Genomic DNA, 13,920 nt, shown 5'->3' with positions numbered 1-13,920 from the left:
GCAATGGAACAACTGGACAAAGCAAAGTCATACCTACAGTCTTTCCGGTCAGATGAGGGATTTCAAAACGTTCTGAAGAGTGCACAGAAGTTGGCAGAGGAACTTCACACTGAAGCTATTTTCCCACCCATTCAAGAATACAGAATCACTGAAGAAGACATTTTGATTACGAGGCACGGGATAATCCCATAAGAGACCCCAAACAACAATTCAAAATTGAATTCTTTAACCAGGTGCTAGATTGTGCAATACAGTCAGTTTCATGCAGCTCAAGGAACACAGCAGTATATTTGGGATGTTGTATGATATTCCAAAACTCCTCACTATACCTGAAGAAGACCTACACCAACAATGCAGGGCACTAGAGACAGTGTTGATACATGATGATGTGAGTGATTTAGGTGATGAACTGAAAGCCCTTTCAAGATACATTTCAGCAGGATCAACTCCAAAGGCTGTTCTGGAATATATGTGCACAAATAAGATGACCATCCTCTTTCCAAATGCTTTTGTTGCTCTGTGCATACTTTTAACACTTGCTGTAACAGTTGCCAGTGGAGAACGCAGCTTCTCCAAGCTGAAGTTAATAAAAACACATCTATGCTCCACAATGACGTAGGAGAGGCCGGTTGGCCTTGCAACTATCTCAATAGAGCATGAGCTGGCCCAGACTGTGGACCTTCAGCAGGAAGCAGTTCAAATCTTTGCAACCACGAAGGCACGGAAAGCATCACTTTGATTATTCAAACAGAGAAAAATGCCAGTGTTTACTATGCAGACAAGAAAAGTTATATTTGCTGTTCAGGCATTTGAAAGTTAAGTGTTACCGTATATACTCGATCATAAGCCAGTTCGTTTATAAGCCGACCCTTCCCCAAGATAGATACATAAAAATGGAAAATTTTTATAACCCGTCCATAAGCCGACACTATAATTCAGGAGTCAGCAAACTTTGGCTCCTGGGCCATCAGGATAAGCCGCTGGTGGTCTGAGATGGTTTGTTCACCTTGAGCATCCGCAGGCACGGAGGTAAACCTAAGTAAACAAAGTGTCCTGGTGCGCCAGCTGCTTACCCTGACAGGCCGGGACAGCAACTGGTGGGGAAATTTTTTTGGGGGGGGAGAAGCTGGGAGTCAGGGGAGTAACCCCTGTGACCACACCCTACATGACCCCACCCCTAGCCCGGGACCCCCATACTCTCCCCATCCCATCCCTTCCAACATTATCTGGGGAGGGCCGGGGAAGATGTCTCTGACCTGGCTGCAGCTGCTTCGGAGGCTGGGGGGAGAGCAGCGTGGCCAGAAGCGGAGAGACTCTGGCCCCGCCTCTTTCCTTCTGTTTCTGCTGACTGTGCTGCCTCTCCTTGCTCTCTCTGTTGGGGGGGGAGGGGCTGTGTCCCACGTCTCCCTCTCTATATCCGTTCATAAGCCGACCCCCTTCTCTGGTGCTTCCCTTTTTTACTAAAAAAAAAATCGGCTTATGAACAAGTACATACGATACTTCAAATTTTTGAACAAGGCCTTTTAAGTTGTTAGTTCTCCTTTATTGGGATAGGTGTCAGAGCAGTACCATGAGAGGAGAGAACAGGAAGAAGGCAGAATTGAGACCTTTCAAAGTTTTGGCCCAAGTGAGGAGGTATGGGGGCGTCATCCCGTCTCAGGTGCCAAAATGTTGTGGGCCGACTCTGTGTTCCTTAAATACACATTCTTTAATTACATAATTAATTTCTTGGTAATTAACCTGTCCACACAAAAAAGAAGAAAGTCAACGAGACCAATGTATATGGAGGAATATTGTTTAAAGCCAGTTGTACATTTAAGTAGTCTCAACAGGAAAGGTAGCAAAAACTAGGCAACTTGATCATGGTGTGATGGCAGCCTTTGTTCCCTGTGGTTACCCTGTGTTCAGAATCAGGTCTTAATTGTGTGAGAGAGAAATCTAACAGCCTCTTTTGAGCTGCTGGTACAAAATAATATGTTTTTGACTCCTTTGCTGTATTATTTTATTGTATGTTAGTAACTCCTGAAATCCTTTGTGTCGTGAATTCACAAGTACATCATTTAAAGATCGCTACATTGGTCATTAGACTCCAGATGTCTCAGAATTAAAGTGAGCTGTCCTGTAAAATGCTAAACAATATGGATGAGTCTTAGAGAAGGTGCAGTGGGTGTGTGAGGAGTACAACCCTGTCCACGCACAGCTATTAAATGGCCATGATTTCTAAGGATTTAAACTTCAAAAAATATTTTGTATTTTTGTTGCTGTGAATGGAGAACACTTTTATGAAAACAAATTGTAGATAAAGGGCTGATGATAAAAGTGAAGATTCCCCTGAAGATGCACTTTAGTTAAACACAAGTTAGGGAGCTCATTAAAGGGGTATCTGGGTGGAATTTTATGGCTTGTGTTGTACAGAAGGTCAAACTAGATGATCTAATGATCTCTTTCTGGCCATAAAATCTCTGAATCTGTGAGAAGTTCTGGGCTTTGGAATTCATTCCTGTTTTGCCCCATAATCTGAAATATTTCTTGGAGGGGGGGCGTTGTTTTGTGTCTGTGTCTGCGAGGCATATCCATTGGCATATCAAAAATAGGAAAGAGTTTCTTGTTTTGTTGGTTCATGATTTTACTTTGTAAGTGGAGGTTATGATTTTTGGATGGTGTGTGTGTGTGTGTGTGTGTGTGTGTGTGTGTGTGTGTGTGTGTGTGAGAGAGAGAGAGAGAAGTTTGCATTGACACCTAGTGCTTCAAACAGATCCTTTATAAATCAGTATATCGTCTGCACCTGTTTGTCGCTGCTGATGACAGGATTCTTTTGTAAGGCAGGGATGCCAACAATCAAAACAACAAAAATCTGACTTCTCTCTTCCTGCTTTTGTGATGTAGCTCTGTCTTCACTTGCCAGTTCTATTATATGTCTTCCCAAGTCCAAATAGTTCCTGAATAACAGATATAAGGATCACGTGAAAATTAATATAATCTTTTTTTCACCCAATCCTAATATTTTATAGCTTTGTGCTCAGCAGGATATTCCTGTGATGTTTAAAACACTAAGGTAGAACTAAACTTTTTTTTAAAAAGTACTGTATTGTACACTAATCTACCAAAACAATGTAGTGCCATTATTTTTAATGGAATAATATTTTAGACCATTTTTGTATAGTACTATAGTACACTTTAATAGAAATAGAAAAATCTTAAGTTTTTTATTAGAAATCTTTTACCAGTATCACAAAATAATTCAGCCAGGACTTTACGGTATTATTTTCAATAGGTCCTATAGTTCATGACAAGAGATATTATTTGTGTACGTATCTGAGAGCAAAATTCAGCATTCAAATTGGCAGTTTTGCAGTGGAGGGAAATGTGTAGTGTATGAGGAAAACTAGCCAAATTTCCATCCCTCTCCTCCACCCCAAGTTAAATAGTGTGTACTTATTGGTAAATATTGTCAGGTATAATATTAAAATTGCAGCATAACAGTCTAACAAGTCAAAATAAAGTTTGTTCCCTTCCATTTTATTAAAAGATAGAAAATATCAAAGTCAAACAAAAGAACACAATCCTTCCAGGTTCCCATATGGTAGAAAACCCATATCATAAAATTAAAGAGCAGCTCTCTGAAAATTGGCTCATTGGGGCTAATTAAAGCCCCAATCTTATAGCTGACCATATGTTGTATGCAGGTCACCCACTGAGCCTTTGCAGAACCTCCTTGATGTCAGTGGACCTCCAGACGGGTATAACAATCCACTCACATGCTGTCAGTTGCGGGTTTGGGGCCTTTCTATTGTTAGTGATTTAAAGGACTTCTTTTTTTGTAACAATATAACATCAGATTCAGCTTTGTTAAATAGGAATTGCTGCCAGTCAAACTAACACAGTTTGTTTCTACAATAGAATCAATACAATGAAAAAGGTAGCATAAGTTAGCCAGAGATCTAGGCTATATAACTTTATTAAACAGAAGACCAGTAAGACAAGCAGGGAAAGTGGAGGAAAACCCAAGATTATGCTGGTTCTGTTTTAGATTTGTGTGATCTTTATCAATATAGAAAAATAGTGCTTTCTCCATTGGAAGGCTCTGCTTATTTCTCATTTAAATGTGCACAGCTAATAACCATTATTACATTCGTTCCATGTTGTTTTTTCGGGGTAGTAGCAAGGCCGGGCAAACAGGGCCCACGCCCAGGGCACCGTAGCCAGGGAGGTGCCACAAGGGCTCGGGCTTCCCCTGGGTGGCTGTGGCCGGACGCCTCTCTTCTCCGGCCCCTCTCCCATGCTGGGCCGGCAGGCTTCTCCTCGACCTCCCCACCCCCTTGCTCCTCAGCCGGCCGGTTGAGAGCTCCAGCTCTGCCCCAGAGCGGCGCGGCCGGGGCTGGTCACTGGCGGCACGGCCCACCACTCGCTGTCCAAAGCAGAGCCGACTCCCTCTCTGCCTGCATCCCTGCGCCGCTTGGTCTCCGGCGGGGGCCAGCCAGGCCGGGGTCAGGAGGAGTGAAACTTCCACATTGGGGGGGGGGGGGGGGGGGGGAAGCCGCACATTGGGGGGGGGGGGGGGGGGGGGGAAAGCCGTACCTAGCAGGGGAAGAGGGGGAACTTAAGGTGACAGTGCGCTCACTGTCTCTCAAACTTCCCTCACACCCACGTATACTCTGCCCCTCACAGTCCCCCAACACAGATTGTCTGTCACACACACACAGTCTCACACTCGTCAACACACACTCTGTGTCTCACACAATCCCCCAACACAGTCAAACATACACTGGCGCTCTCACACACAAACACACTGTCACGCATACACACACACTTGTATTATTACTGTTGGTATTACTGCTTGGTACTGCCCGTCAAAATGCGTGGTGAGCCAGGAGTGGCTAGGGGCTGCAGGAGGGCCGTGGGCTCAGGCAAGATGCAGCCACCATGTGACAGCGCCAAGCGCCAGGCACCACAAGCCACTGCAGCAGCACAGAAGTGTGGCAACACATCATATACCATGCCACCCTTACTTCTGCTGACAGTGGCCTAGGAATTTGCTAGTTGTAGCAGTTACTCATGGTGACATTATCTGATTAAAACATGACCATGTAGATGATCGTTGCAACCACTGTAATATTTGCAACAAATCTTGTACAAAATGTGGCATGTAAGATGTCTATGAAAAGGTTATGATTTGTTGAATATAATATTTGTCTGCAAGTATCATTTTTGTATTTGAAATTATGAGTATTGGCTCTATACCTATATTTCAAATGCTTTCTCCTGAGGTAACACCCACAAGGTAGTTAGCCAGCACATCTTGGAAGGACTAGTCAAAGTAAGTGGCTCATCAAGGGACACTTAACTAGGGTGACCGGATGTCCCGTATTTAAGACCACCTGCAAGTGTCCCAACTTTTTCTTAAAAACGGGCAAACTGTCCCATATTTTCTGTGTCTCTCCCTCTCTCCCCCCCGCCCCATCCAGTACTGGTGGGTCCTGCTGCTGGCCAGATCCCTGCTCGCCAGTAATCTGCCCACCAGCGGTGAGTGGGGGGGATCCAGTGGCCGATGATGTGGGGAGGTGTGCAAGGCTGATGGTGGGAACCTTTACGTGCTTCCTCCCTCGCTCTCCTCTCCCTGCTTTGTCCCTTTGCCCCCGCAGCTCCGCTGCTCCTCCATATCTTCCCTCGCCCCCAGCGGAGTGCGTCCCGCTTCTAGCGCTGAGCAGAGAAGCAGTCCCTGGTCAGAGCGCTCAGCTCACCAACAGCCTGGTCAGCAGGCTCCTTCCTTCCCCCACGGCCTCTGGCTGGGCAGGCACCCCAGGAAAGTTGAAGACCCTCTGGCCTGGGGCACTGGCCAGGAGGAGCCCAGCCTTGCATGTGCCAAAGCCCCGCACAGCGTTGGCCTGGGGAAGCCTCTCCGCTCCTCAGCTAAGCTGTGGAGTGGCCGGAGGGACAAAGCAATTTCCAGCCTGTTCACATCCTGAACCTGCAGGCTCCACAGCAGCGCCCCACCTCCACCCCCCAGGGCAGGGGCTTAGCATCTCTTCACCACCACCACCACCCCCCTGTCCCAGGCCCTATCCCCAGGGAGCCTAGGCCTGCTTTGTCCCCTGGGCACCCTCCCCTGCTGATCACCTCTTTGGCTGGGTTCACTGAAGCCCCTGCAGTCAGGTTTCCTGGGCCATGGTGCACAATCCATCCTTCAGGCTTAACCCCTTCCTGTAAGCGCTGTAGCCGGGGGATAGGAGACAGCTGGGTTATGTCAGTGGTCAGCAGCAGCCTGGAGGTGTTAACTGACTTTCGACACTGTGTGGGCAAGAAGGGACAAGCTACTTCCAGCCACGTGGGAGGGATTGGGGGAGAGATGACATGGGCCAGGTCATCCCTTCCCCTCCTCTGCAGCTGGAAGCAGCTCCCATCCCTTCCCTCCCTCAGAGTGCCGAAAGGATGCTGGCAGCCACATTCTGGTGTGAACCCTGGCAGAAATCTAGGGAGAGGGGGCATGTGACCCTGCGTTCTCCCCCACACACACTCACTCGAATAAGAGTAATTTTGCCAAGTGTCCCGTATTCAGTATAGGGAAATATGGTCACCCTACACGTAACTCACAATGGACCATGGGAGACGCCCATCTACACTGAATGGACTTCCCTGTGGACATTCCATATGAAGTATAGGTAATGGCCCAGAGGCAATGCCAGGGGGGCCCAGGGAGCCTGTAGGAGCCAAGGGTGGTGACTGAGGGGTTGGGGGGAGGAGGGCACCAAAATACAAGTTCACCCGGGGCACCATTTTCACTAAGGCCGGCCCTGGGTAGTAGGAGAGGTAGCAATATTCTTGACTAAAGGAAAGGGGCTTAATCTGCATGCAAACAAGTATGCCACAATCAAAGTCTTAGCCCTTGTAATAAAAATAGAAGCTGATGTTTATTAATATATCATTCTAGATACATGAAGTACCATTATGTGGCTCATGGGTTGCGTAAAATGTCATGTAGTCACTCTGGCTGTAGACTAAAGCTCTATAAAACTGGAAATTCCACCAGATGGCCATTTCACAGCAGACGTAAAAGTTTTAGAGCTGCGTTGTGGCAAGGCCCTAGTTACGACTAATGTGAAAATAGCATCTTTAAAAAAAAGTAATTACTGAGCATAACTGATCTATGTTATGGTACTACTAATAATCATAGTTTACATGTAGATGATACCTTTTGTCTGAGAGTCTGGAAACACTTTACAAAGACTGGCAAATCTTCCCATTTTACTGATAAGGAAAGATACAAGATGAAGAGGTTGTGCCTTGCTTGTTGAGTGACAGAGTTGAGATTATAACCCAGTCTGCAGACTGTGACCTATTCCAAGCAGTGTTTTCTATTGGCCAGGCAACTGGACAGGTGACCTGAATGTTATTCCTGGCTCTGCCCCTGACTTGCTACGGGGAGAATTGCAAATCACTCAGGGCAAGATTCTGCCATCCTTACACTCACCAATACTTAACTGATTGAGTAGACCAAATCAGTTGAGGGTTTGCTCCTGAAGTAAGGTACTCTACAATAAGGAGGTGACAGCATATAGCCCGTAAGCATTTATTGCTTTGGTTTCCCCATTTGTAAAATTGGGATTGTAAGGAGTGGGACTCACCCCTGCGGCGCCTCCTGCTGGTCATCCTCGGGAATTAGCTCATTTTCCAGTCAAGAGCACCCTCTGCAGGCCAGTGATCCGCCTTACCTCACTCTGGCCCCAGTGCCCCTTCACTGGGTTTCTGCCCCCCCCCCCCTTGCACAACCCCTCAGTCTCAGGGTCTCCCCCCCAGGGGAACCCCGTCCCACTAACCCCACCTCACCTCAGTGTACTGCCAGTCACTATCTAGCCCCACCCCCTGGGGCAGACTGCAGTATATGCCACTCATCACAGGCAAGGTTGGGCTGGATCTGCTGCCTCTCTCTATAGCTGGGCTGCCCCTTTGCAGCCTTGGTACTGGTCTTAGGCCCTCAGGTAGGCCTGCAGCCTGGGGGTTTTCCAGGCTGGAGCTCCCCAGCTCCTCTAGCCTTACCCCAGCCCTGCTCCACTCCCTAGCAGCCAGACCCTTCTCTCTCTACAAGCAGAGAGAGACTGCTGAGCTCCTGGCTCCCAGCTTCTTATACAGGCCAGCTGTGGCCTGATTGGGGTGTGGCCCAGGTGCGGCCGCTTCCCCAGTCAGCCCAGCTTTTAGAGCTACAGCCCTCTCTAGGGCTGCTTTCAAGCCCTCCCAGCCAGGAGCGGGTGTCCACCCTGCTACAGGGATAATACTTATGTTTGTTAAAGTACTTTGAGATCTCTGGATGAAAAATACTATGTGCATGTGTGATGTTATTAGCTGTTCTTTCATTATTAGATTAACCATCACTGACCATGAATTTATAAATCATTAGTCTACAGCCCTAGCAAATACATGAAGTTTTATTAACCCAGGAGTCACATAATAGTATTCAATGGTACTAGAACGACATTAATATCAGACTCTGTTTGCTATGGGAACACAGAGCAAGTGCCTCTACAGATAGTATCTTCAAAAGTGTCCTCAGCTGTGGCTGTCGGGTTTAATTCATGAGCACATGGGCAACTAATGTGAGCTAAAGGACCCCTCTGAAGATTTGGACTTTTGAGCTGCCAGTGAGTTCACAAACACATAGGCACAAATTAATTGAAGTCACTGGAGTTGCAAATAGACCAGTAATAGCCCATAGATAGTTAGAAGTCGCCAGCAGACAGATGGCCAAATCCTGGAGTAACATTCCTGTTCCAAAGACTGTTCATCTGGGTGAAAACCTCTGAAGTTAAAGCATTGTTTGTGTTCCTGTCATATAAATTCTGATATTTTGTTTTGTATTTAGAGAACTGTCCTTAAAGTTCTCCTTTTTTTAATCTTGATTTTTTTTCTTTTAGATTGATATGATTGTGACCTTGGGTGGACTTGGAGGACGCTTTGACCAAGTCATGGCATCAGTGGAGACTCTCTTTCATGCAACTAATATCACTCCCACTCCAGTTATAGTTATTCAAGAATGCTCCCTCATCTACCTACTTCAATCTGTAAGTGAAATGAAGTGTGAGACCCCAATAAACATGACGCTGCAATTCCAACAGTCAAAACTGCCTTTTCCCTCAGCAGGGCTTCACTTGCTTCAGGATGGTAGAATTAGACCCTAGATTTAAAATATATTTCTAGCAGCTGGGGGATGGCCTATGGCCGCACCCCTGCAGGAATGGTATATTTTGCACCTTCTGTCTGTAGAGATCAGGATTAACTCACCAAGAACAGATTTTAAATAGAGGGTGGGAAACTGAAAAAGTGAAAATTTAGTAAGAGCTAAAACTTTATTCAGTTTTGTAATTGGTTATAAATGGAAATATCTTTCAACTTTTAAATTAAATTCCAATGGAATTAAACATAGCTCCCTCTCCCCTTTGTTTTTCATTTTAAACAGAAATATATGACTGTCACATGAGAGAGAAACTCAAGAGGAAAATTCAAGGGCTTGACAAACATGTCAGACAGAATTCTCATATAGTCCGAGTGCTGCAATTTATGTTGACTGAAATCCAGATGTGATTAATGAGGGAATCTGTTTAGAAATGTGTTGATTTTGTGATGTTCAGGTTTTTATCCAGTTATTGATTCAGAAACTAACACAAATGATATCTTGTGCAGCTTTCACTTTTAAGAATTAATTTAGCAGCAAAAGCTGAGTAAAAGAGCTTTTTTTCTAACAGTTACTTATTGGCTTCTGTTTGGAAATATTTTTTCTGATGGCTGGATTTCTAGAAGTTTAACTAGCTATACACTTTTATCCAGTTTGTCTTATAAAATGAGATTCACTGGCAAGGTTGATGACCAAGCCTGCACTATGCATGCATGCTTCACTGTAATCTGAGTGGTATTAATAGGGTTCTATAAGAGATTGCAGATTTAAATCCACAGAGGCGAATTCTACATTATCAACATGAGGCACTCTGTCTGTAGGAGGGATGCTGGGCACAGGAGCTCATTTGCCACTATGACAAGGAATGACTGTGATTATTAGTTGCAGAGCTAAAAGGCTAGATACGGAACAAAGTGAGGAAAAACCTGGGCTGAGGGATAATTGCGATCAAATCTGAAAGTGGGAAGTAATTTGCCTGTGAATGATTTGCACATATTGTACTGATACTAAATTAATTTTAGGAAACTTTTGAGAAGGCTAGCTAGAGCATTTTGAGGCGTTTCAATAAGATTAGAAATGCCCAGTTTAGCATTTAAAATATTTGCTTTTGTCATGTAGCTACTTTAATTCTTTGTTTTTTATAAATGGCTTCTAAAATGTCAGAGCTAAGATTATGTAATTTTGAAGGAATAATTCACCCCCTAACAACTTGAACAAAAGTCCTTTGTATCATTATTACTTATTTGTGCAGTGTGTTAAGTGGGGTTTTTTGTTTTACTGATAATTTTTTACGCCTTTATTACACTTTTACAGAACGTGTTAATACTGTTTTTCATTGGCATAGGCTAATGCTTCTTTCACTCAGTTTCTGGCTGGTGTACAGCATTGCCAGCTGATGACTTTTATAACTCCAGGCTGTTTCTAGTATTTAGAAATAAAGGGCAGATTCAGGGGGCAGGAATCTTACAGCAATCTTAAAACTAACTGACACGCAATTCCATTTCACTGCTGGTTTAAACTTGCCATCTCCATTATCTTCCATCCTTTCCGAAAATAATTTTAACCCTCTGTTTTCCAGATAAGATCAAATAAGTAGTTTATAAATAGGAATAAATAATATTCATATATTGGAAGTACTTTCTTCCTATTCCGTTCAATTTAGGTTTACATTATGATAGTTTCTCTTGTAAATAGCTATGGAAAATGACAGCTCTTTTTGCTTTGTAATTTAAAATCAAGGTAGGAGAGAATTAGAGCACAGTGGGAGATAATGCAAGTGAGGAACAAAAGAAGTGGGATAGCATGATACATGAAGACCAATTATAAAATTAATAAGGACACCTGTGACAGATGTGGCAGTCTCCTGCAATATTCTTGAAAAACCCTATTGAATTAAGTTTAAGTCTCTCTCGAGTCCATTGTATTAAATGCAAAGGTTGCGTATTATTGTGGGCCTGGAAGATCAAAGGACTATACTGAACAATGTGGCAGACAAGAATGATTTTTGGGGGAGGGGCAGTATGTGTGAAGTGGAATTCCTGGGAAATACTTGGGGGGGAGATGAAAGCAAATGCCCTCCACCTGTTGTTCAACATCGAAACCTTTGGAAGCTATGCCCTGAGGAGCGATCCATTGTTTGCAGTTCACCTGTTCCTGGAGGCTGGTGCTTTTAAAGGCCCAAGCTGTATAAAGAAACAGGTTGATATGCATAGTTTGAGTTCCTGCTCCAAGCTGAAGCTGTTAGGAATTTGTAACCACAGGAAAACTTCTTTGTCATAGTTAAAGGACTGACCTCCTACCAGAGGCCTTGTTGGAGTGGGGGTGATCTCTGGTAAGCTTATTAGTGTATGAGTAGGTTCTTTTATTGTTTTAATGTTTTCTCTCTGATGCTTTCTCCTTAAGAATAAATATGCTTGCTTAGAAAGAGTTGTGGTAATTTATAACTGTGGGCAACTATGATGTTAATAGCCATTGAAGGAAAACCAAAGCACTGACGCTGGCCTATTTAGGTAGTTTGGCTACCTGGGAATAATACAATGTAGGCAGGGAACTGTGTAGCCTGGAAAAATCCCAGTTAGGTAGGGAAAAGATAGGGTTTTCTGCCCAAGAGAGGTGACGACTGGGAGCCGAAAGCTTAAAAATAGGTGCCCTTGCTGGACCACAGAGGGAGAACACAAGACAGTTTCCCTTAACTGTGACAACGTCTTGCAAGGAAATCTTTCACGTTCATGTAGCATGCAAATCGGAAAGCATTCTCTCTTCAGGAGGAAGGATCCATTTTTGTTGTTGGGTTTCTGGGACAGCAAAGTATGAGCAAAAAGCATTTTAGCTCCAAGATAAAATTAGACTCTTTCCTATTAACCAAAGAGTATAGTATAGTTCTATATTATGTATCCTCCCTATATGTTGTTTGTTTTTTATTTATAACCAAACTGGAGAGTACACCTACCCCATGCTGTACACATCTTTGACATAGTTAGAAACAGGGTGACATTAACATAAAGCCAGCAGCTTTCCCTAGTCCCACCCCTCAGAAATAATCAGCAGAGATAGTCACACCCCAAAATTATCTTGCCTCACCCACAAACACCAGTCTTTATCATTTTTCTCATTCCCAAAAGCCTGAATAAACGGTGATCCTTTCATTGTGCCCTGAAGATCAACAGATTTGGAAGCCACTGCTGATCCCAGGGCACTGGTGTCATCTCCCATTGAGATATGCCACTTGCTAAGGAGGCTGCCACAGTCTTAATCAGTTTAAATTTCTGGATTGTTTTAAGATGTAGCCCCAGATAAGAGTTAATTGCAGGAACCTCTATTATAAATTAATGTATCTATCAGAGGACAGAAGATTTTTTGGTAAAGCATTTATAATCCCTGTTCATACAATGTGTTTTTAAGTATATGAAAGTATATAACCTAATCAATTTAATGTCAGTTTTTTATACTTTTTAAGAATGATCTCCTGCCTCATTCATTGTGAATCTTAAAAGAATCAATTGACAGATTGAATTCTATGTATGGCTGAATTTGTAGAAGTGGACAACATGATTAGGTCAGGAAAGCAGCAATGCCGCTGGCTCATGTTGTGCCCTTAGTAAGTCACTTGACCCCTCTCTGTGCCTTTATTTACCCGTCTGTAAAATGGGTAAAATGATACCTTTAAGAGCTTCGTTTTTAGCCGAACACTTGTAAAGCACTTTGGTTTCTTCAAAGGAAAGATTGCATACTAGTGGAAATTATTTTTTTTTAGTATGTCACATTCCTCTGACTATAAATAGGGAGGCAGAGTAGATGCTCCAGCAGGTGACATTTCCTTTGAAGCAGTTTCCAATGTGATGATTTAAGCAAAAAATTAAAAATAGAATACATATCTCTGCACTGAATAGTGATCATATTTCTCTCTGTGGTGAAAAAAGAATCCTTAATAAGGAATAATCATTTCTTATGAGCAGGATATTTTATGTACTAGTCCATACTTTTTATGCTTGAAATTTTGCTAATGTCAATTACCATTAGGATATACCCTGGCTGAAGAACATTAGGCCCTCAGAGTCATGTTTATCATGCTACCCATGCTCAGTACGAATGGCTTAAGGTTTCACATACATACTTTCTCATTTTCTGGTTCTGTGCTTCTCGGGAGTACAGAAACATTAGCTTCTGTACACTGAGCATAAATTATCTTTTATCTATGAGTTTTATGGCAGTTTGTAATACAAGGTAATAGGATTTATGACCAAGAAATGAGAAGATGTCCAAGAGTTAATGAGGCATGTCTTTTCATTATACTGAGCGGAGTTCCGTGTTCCCCTTGCAGGATTCCACCGTTGAGATGTGGGAAGAAGTATTGCTATTTGTACTTGAAAATATGTTGCACAAGAATACTTTTGTCAGTTATCTAACTCTCCAGAAATGCTGTTTGACCTGTTTCTTCCATGCTGTGTTGTACTTCCTTGTGTTTTTCCTTCCCATAAGAAATAATGAGGAATATAATAATGCTCATAGAAACTGAGGAAGGAAATAGAATGCAGATAATATTAGGAGTGTAACCCTTCTGGTTAAATCTAAGGTCTCAGGGTCAGGATTCCTGTGTTTTTTTTTCTCAGCTCTACTGCCGACTCAGAGTGTAGTCTAGGGCAAGTCACTTAACCTCTGTGTGCCACAGTGTTCCCATCTGTAAAGTGAGTGAAATACAATTACCAGACTGGGTGTTGTGGAGTTTACTTACTTGTAAAATACCATAAGATCCTGAG

The 13,920-nt window shown here is 43.5% G+C and overlaps 1 protein-coding gene across 5 annotated transcripts in view; it reads left to right on the top strand.

Annotated features, from left to right (window-relative positions):
- The window catches only part of TPK1 (thiamin pyrophosphokinase 1), a 495,971-nt gene that overhangs the window by 303,388 nt on the left and 178,663 nt on the right, over positions 1–13,920 (top strand). For all 5 annotated transcript variants that reach the window (XM_034761276.1, XM_034761275.1, XM_034761279.1 and 2 more), the window contains one exon: positions 8,907–9,053. In XM_034761276.1, coding sequence (XP_034617167.1) covers positions 8,907–9,053 — 147 coding nt within the window. The remainder of the gene's footprint in view (positions 1–8,906; positions 9,054–13,920) is intronic.

The sequence above is a fragment of the Trachemys scripta genome, chromosome 2 (assembly GCF_013100865.1).
Source record: "Trachemys scripta elegans isolate TJP31775 chromosome 2, CAS_Tse_1.0, whole genome shotgun sequence".
NCBI lineage: Eukaryota > Metazoa > Chordata > Testudines > Emydidae > Trachemys > Trachemys scripta.
Note: the sequence above shows the minus strand (reverse complement) of the source record. Positions and strands in the feature narration are given on the sequence as shown.